Source organism: Musca vetustissima, unplaced genomic scaffold, assembly GCF_032173495.1.
Source record: "Musca vetustissima isolate MV318-11 ecotype Yass unplaced genomic scaffold, APGP_CSIRO_Mvet_v1 utg7906, whole genome shotgun sequence".
Taxonomy (NCBI): domain Eukaryota; kingdom Metazoa; phylum Arthropoda; class Insecta; order Diptera; family Muscidae; genus Musca; species Musca vetustissima.
The window spans coordinates 160,808-167,855 of record NW_026874667.1 but is presented as its reverse complement, the minus strand read 5'-3'; the positions used below and the strand labels follow the sequence as shown (position 1 = coordinate 167,855).

The window sequence follows — 7,048 nt, the reverse complement described above, 5'->3', positions numbered from 1 at the left end:
GACCAGTTTATTGCATTCAATTCAATTTATTTCATAAACGAGAAGTTTGTATTCCTGTTTACCATTTTTACTCGGACAAAATTTTCGAGTAAAACTTTTACCAAGAGAACACCATTTTGTTTTGTGTTCTCTTAAATTTGATTCAATGTTTTATCAGTTTTGTGGGTTCAGGAACGGATTTCGCGTAACAATTTGCAAAACTTGTAAAATTAGTAGATTTTTTAGGTTCTGGAACGGAACTAACATCGACTACTCCATTATATGTTGGAATAAATCATTGTTTGTTTTTCGGGTTACTCTCATATTACAATTATTTAGGATATGTGCATGAATCAATATATAAACCATATTACGAACTCGATCTTGAAAAGATTCATTTTTCACATTTTTAATAAAATTTTAAAAATATGCCAAATGAACAGAAGGATTTTTTGCATTTGTTTTTTGACGTGTATTTTTTCCTAGTTGACAAAAATACTCTACCTTGTATAATTACACCATTTTACTCCCATGTTACGATACCCAAAGCTGTCTTGTCGTAGTAACAAAATTACCTTCTTCCAGACTCTGGAACAGAGCCTACCCCTTTTTAATTTGGAATATTTTAACACTTTTTGCGTAATAGTACGTTTACATTGTACCGAATTTAGTTAACCCAATGGGTTTCAATTGTCAATTCCATTGCCTATCATGAATCCTCATAAAGTAGGTTAACCCTGCAAAAAGATCAAATTTAAGACAGCAAAATCAAATTCAACAAATGTTTCTATTTTTCATTTATATTTTTGCATGATGAATAAAAATTAAATCAACAATACATAATAAAGCGTTATTTTTTATTTCCCTCGAATAATTTAACTTCGCCTAAAATCATCCTCACTTTGTAAAATCAACCACTTTACATTTAATTGGTGCCAAATCAACCACTATATACATGAATTTGATGTGTGGCCAACCCATTGGTACGAATACAAAACAAATACGATAACTACATGCTATTCACTGTGTTATCGATTTCACACACTCATATCGAACAGATTACCATCGCCGCTGCATATGGTAGACGGGTAGTTACAAAACAAAACAGCAACACAGACACTTTTTTTAAGTTTGCAAAATAATTATAAATTAAACCGGCGGAAAAATGTCTATCTATTATAGTGGAGCCCTTAAACGTTCACAGGGTATTGTTTCGGCCATTGGTAAAGAATTGAAACGAGTCAATTTAAAAGGTGTTAATCGCGTAACAATTACATTCGATCCCTTTGCCGAAAATGTTAAATCAACGAGGTAAGAAGAAGTGTTGTTGGGATGATGGGGTTGTTTCTGGGGAGGGATGGATGCAGGTGATGATGTATTTGTGATTGGATGTATTTTGTATTTTCCGATTTTCCACCATTCATTTGAGTGGCGGAAAAACGCATGCGCCAACAAAATACTAATCGATGACCTATTGGGGAAAATGAAATTTTCTTTTTCTGTGTGCGACCAAAAGAGACCTGTCAAAAGATTCTAGACAATACATACGGACACACATAAGTAGCACTCGGAGTTTTTTAACAAAATTTTCTATTTTTTAAATAATAATAGTAAACTACAATAAGTGATTAAAACGAAGAAGAAGTAGACACATTTTCTACTTACCATATACTTTACTGATAATTCCCACGGCCAAAGTTGCTCCCAAATCTGGAAAAGTCATTGGTAGGTTATGCAGTTGAGCTGGCCCACTGGCCAGCTCTCTTTCTGTGGACATTTTTGTTGGTGTTGGGGTCATTGTGTTGGCATAAAGGCCTCAGGGCCTTTATTAGTGGACTAATTTACAGCAACTGCACAAGGATGACCTAAAAAGAAACAATAACAAAGTTTTTAATTTTTTTGAAGGGGGTTTGGGTATCTAAAAATAGTTCTATGGTTTCTTTTACATGTTGTGTGTGTGTAAACAAACTAATATATGATTGTTTTCCCTTCTTTTCTAGAGAATTCCTTTTTCTATTATCTACACCCCGGGTGGTGCTAACAAACCCCAAGTGTGTTGTAAAAACAGACATTGTATGCAATCGCCAGCCAGCTGAAGTTAAATTTTCTTTAATAGAATCGGCACAAGGTAAGTGAAAATTAATTAAGTATTAAATAAATTAAATATTAAAAAAAATTAATTTTTTTGTTCATGACAGGTTTGTTGAAAGGATGAAGAGATTTTGAGGGGAAGAAAGGTTGAATATTTGGAAAAAACAATCAAATCTAACGAGGATATTAAATTGAGGTCATACCTTTGTCATAGATTATGACAAAAAAATCGATGGAACTTTAAAGACCAATTGGTCTTTATAAAGATTTGTGATCTCTTTACATTCCAATTGGTCTTTAAAAAGATATATGGTCTCTAGAAAGAGCCTTTGGTCTCTATATAGCCCAATTGGGCTTTATAACGACCTTAGTCTCTATACAGCCCAATTGGTCTTTAAAAATAAAGACCTATGGTCTCTATACAAACCAATTGGTTATTATAAAGACCTATGGTCTCATTACGGACCAATGGGTCTTTATAAAGACCTTTGGTCTCTATACAGCCCAATTGGTCTTTATGAAGACCTATGACCTCTATACAGACCAATTGGTCTTTTTAAAGACCTATGGTCTCTATACAGACCAATTGGTCTTTTTAAAGACCTATGGTCTCTATACAGACCAATTGGTCTTTTTAAAGACCTATGGTCTCTATACAGACCAATTGGTCTTTATAAAGACCTATGGTCGCTATACAGCCCAATTGGTCTTTATAAAAACGTTTGGTCTCTATACAGCCTAATTGGTGTTTATAAATACATTTGGTATTTATACAGACCAATTGGTCTTTATGAAGACCAATGGTCTCTATATATACCATATATAGATTATAAAGACCTATGGTCTCTATACAGACCAATTGGTCTTTATAAAGACCTAGGGTCTCTATGCAGCCCAAATGGTCTATATAAAGTCCTTTGGTCTCTATACAGACCTATGATCTCTATACAGCCCAATTGGTCTTTATAAAGGCCTATGGTCTCTATAGAGACCAATTGGTCTTTATACAGACCCATGGTCTATATACAGCCCAATTGGTCTTTATAAATTCCTATAGCCTCTATACAATCTTGAACAATTCATGTATTTTAAAATTTCGTTTAAAAAATTATTTTTGACTGCATTTCTAAAACCACTAATCCCCACCCTTTCTCTTTTCCTTACAGAAAAACTCAAAGTGAAAGACGTCCGGCTCCTGAGCTCCAATTTAAATACGCTGGAAATTTTACAATTGTGTAATCGTCACATTTCATCGGCAGCACCCGAAGAAGAAGACACCGGTAAGGTACTCACCAAGGCTGAAAAACAAAAGATAGCTGGTGCCGGTAAAAAAATACAAAAGAAAAAGTAAAAACAAAACCGAATCAAACACGACAACTATGGTGCGACGCAGCAAACATACTGGCACTCTGGCTGTTATTGAAAAAATCTATGGTGATATACCATCGTTTACCGATATCTTCACAGAGGAATCATTTTATACGTTTGCATTTTGTTTTGTTTGTGCCTCCATACTGGTGGCATTCATATTATCTAGATATATAACAATAAAACCTGTAGAAATATAATTTCAAAATGAAAATCCATTTTCAATTTTTTCGTATTTATTTTGAATTTAATTAGGAGAAAAATTTATTAATAAAAAATAAATAATAAAATAGATAGAACAATGTATGAAGAAAAGTTTTTTTTATTTCCATAAAGAGTTGTATATCTAAAAATGTAGTAGAGGGTCTTCTAGGTATAGAGGGCATTCATAAGGTTTACTATGTGTAAAAAGTCCTACAAGAGACTTTCACAATAACTTTCAATACCAAACCATCAGAAGATCTTTTATATATAGGGTCCATGATAAAGATCTGTAAAGACCTATACAAACCAATTGGTCTTTATAGCGACTGTGTCCCCATACAAACCAATTGATCTTTATAAAGACCTGTGGTCTATATACCGCCAAACTGAGAGAAAGATCTCCATATGTTTTCAATAAAAATTACTTCGCAAATTGAGTTGTACAAAACCGCAAATGATGATTAACGATGTCGACAATGATGATACAAGGATATGATGATGATGAAGCCATGTGAAAGGTATCATTATCATCATCTGAATATATATAATAAACAACAACAACAAATATACAAATGAATGTATGCAATTACGTACATACAGTTTTAAGTACAGGCCATTGTCGACCTTCAGTTCACCTGGAATAAACCGAACGATCGAAAAAACCTGAACAACAAGTAGGTGGTTATGTATTTTGAAATCGAAATCGATATGTTTTTTGTAGATATGTATGCGCATGTTTGCGTGTACTTCAATGGCATTGTAAAGATGCCACAATGATTGCGTTGCAAAAAAACTTTCCAAATTCCTGCCAATTTAAACTGGTATGCGTTTACTTTTTGTACCTTCAAGTAAACCGCAACAACAACAGGAGCAGTAATTGCAATGGCAGTTGTTTATGTTCACAATTGTTTTTGAGGAAAATTACATTAAAATGCCATCGTGTTCTACATTTACGAGCGAACATTAAGAAGTTATATTGAATATCAAAAGTGAGGTTAAATTTAATATCAAATGAAAGGTTATATTTTATTATTAGCTAATGAACTAAAAAAATAGCTTATAACTGACTTTAAAAAGGAATCATATCAGATTTTAAAAATTCAAAATGATGGATCCAATGCTTTAAAATTGATATTTAATGGTTTATGGAATTGACGATGTATTTAGAACGATACTAGATCTTACTATTTTCTTCGATATCATAAAGGAAAATTCGTTATCGTAGTAAAAAGTAGTTCTTGCAGTACGGGAACAGACCAATAATGTGTTTAGAAATGAAATTTTTTTGATTTATTAATTTTTGCAATATTTTGTCCAAAAAGGACAAAATATTCTATATGGAATACGTAGACAACATTCGAGAATTCTAATCCACGCGTGTAGTGGGCTTATTCTCTGAACTAACGTATTAACATTTGGTAAAAAAGAAGTAAATGAATCGGCTATGAGTTCATTTTAAAAGGCACAATACCAACTTTAAATCGTAATAATAGAAAAACTTTCATCGCGTCAGAATTTTGGTTCACAAATGTTCAAAAAATGCTAAAAACGCAGTTTTTAGGAGTTTCAACCCTATATTTTTTTTTTTCAAAAAACCCGATGTGATGTAGCATTTTTGACATTGAATTTAGGTTCAGCGCATAAATTAACATTGGAAATACCTAGTCGCATTCATTATACACGAGAAAACCTTTTCATTTGCAACTCTATGTCATTTAAATTTTTCAAGATTTTCAATGGGCTGGTAAATCAAACCAATGCTTGTTAAGGTTTGTAATTGTGCATATATATATTTGAAGATTTAAAAGAGAAGAAAAATAATTTACAAAAAAATCTGTTATTGTTTTTTGTAATTAAAGAAAAGTCCTTATGGCGGGCATGATAACTCCTTATTGGAACGTCGGAATCCGAAAATGCCAACGGTGTTAGAAAGAGTACATGTCTGACTATCGTATGAACTAGGTTTATTGACTTCGCTCTAAAATTAACAAAATGGCGGACCTTTGAAAAAATATTCTTGGAAAATGGCCGATTTTTGGCAAAACCAAGTTGCCCCTTCGTGTCAAAACTATCTTAGGTCGTTCGCTTCTATTGTCGCAAGTTGTATATGGTTTGGAGGTTGTTTCAGGCACTGTTGGCAATTGCACTCTTAAGCTAAGGTGTGTAGTGAATACTATTGTGCGATTTGTTTACAGTGTTCCTAGTAGGAATCATATATCAAGTTATGTAAAAATTTTTCTTGGCTGCTCGTTCAAAAACTTTGTCAAATGTCGTAATTTAATATTGTTCCACAAAGTTGTGAAGACTGGTAAGCCTACTCTTTTGCGTTCGTTTCTAGATCCACTAGAAACCCTCAAATTTTTATACCACGCGTTTTTCGATCTATGTACGCTAGGTCGTTTGTTGTGCGTATAGCCCGCATTTGGAACAGCTTACCTTATGACTTGAGGATTTTCTCGCACTCCAATAATGTTTTCCGCCTGAAATTGATGCGTTTTCTTAACTAAGTTAGGTCAAATTTTGAAGAATCTATTACTGGCACGACCTTCTTAGTTTTTTAGTTTGTATATTATTTTCGTTTACTTTTTATGGTGGGGATCAGTGTGTATTTGGTTCGTTATAAATATGTAAATAATAAATGTATAAATTTTGAATTTATTATTAATATTGAATTATTCTTAGGCATATATTGAACTTGTAATATAATATTGGCCGTGAAGGCTTCCTTATTACTGAATGAATAAATAAATAAAATAAGGAAAATCTTCGCTTGAAATGTTGTACAAACATTCTTGAATTAGTGTAGATTCGAATTAAATCAAAAATGTTTTTGATACCGAGAATGGAGGGTCCCCTTAATGGGAAGAAATGGTTTCACGATGCATGTATCGCTTATATGTGTGTTAAAAAAATTTGAATGTGAAAATGTGCAAAAAAGTGTATACCTATATTGAAGTGCAAAGTTTATAGAAGAATTCTATACTAAATATTATTAAATAGGGCGTGGAAGTTTCATTCGAAAGCGTGCGCTTTGTGTAAAAAATCTTTTTTTTCCATCAAAAAATTTAATTGTGTAGAATATTGAGAAAATGTCTGTTGTTTACATTCTAAATAATAATAAACTCAGGAAATTTTATGATTCGAGACATTTTTTTAATAATTTTCATTATGGAATATAATGAATTTATTATCAAATCACTTTGGTAAAAGTTAATTTCACTATTGCCGATTACAATGTACTACCTCTCAGTTGAAAATTCCAAAATCGACTTTTGACCAAAAATCGGCATCCCACTGTGCCATGTCAAGAATTTGACAAAGATCTTTCTGGGGTTCATTCCGGATCAATCAATCAATTTCATATTTGCCAAACAGTCGAAGTCTTCTCACACAAAAGGCAATAATC

The 7,048-nt window shown here is 32.6% G+C and overlaps 2 protein-coding genes across 2 annotated transcripts; both read left to right on the top strand.

Annotated features, from left to right (window-relative positions):
• Positions 1 to 1,144: 1,144 nt before the first annotated feature.
• On the top strand, positions 1,145 to 3,421 carry LOC133335729 (uncharacterized). Its single transcript, XM_061544034.1, has 3 exons — positions 1,145 to 1,290; positions 1,980 to 2,107; positions 3,237 to 3,421. The coding sequence occupies exons 1-3, from the start codon at positions 1,145 to 1,147 to the stop codon at positions 3,419 to 3,421; spliced, it is 459 nt and encodes a 152-aa protein (XP_061400018.1).
• A 28-nt stretch (positions 3,422 to 3,449) lies between these two features.
• LOC133335718 (uncharacterized) lies at positions 3,450 to 3,652 on the top strand. Its single transcript, XM_061544022.1, has one exon. It carries the CDS (start codon positions 3,450 to 3,452, stop codon positions 3,636 to 3,638), a length of 189 nt encoding a protein of 62 aa, XP_061400006.1. The 3' UTR covers positions 3,639 to 3,652.
• Positions 3,653 to 7,048: the final 3,396 nt, after the last annotated feature.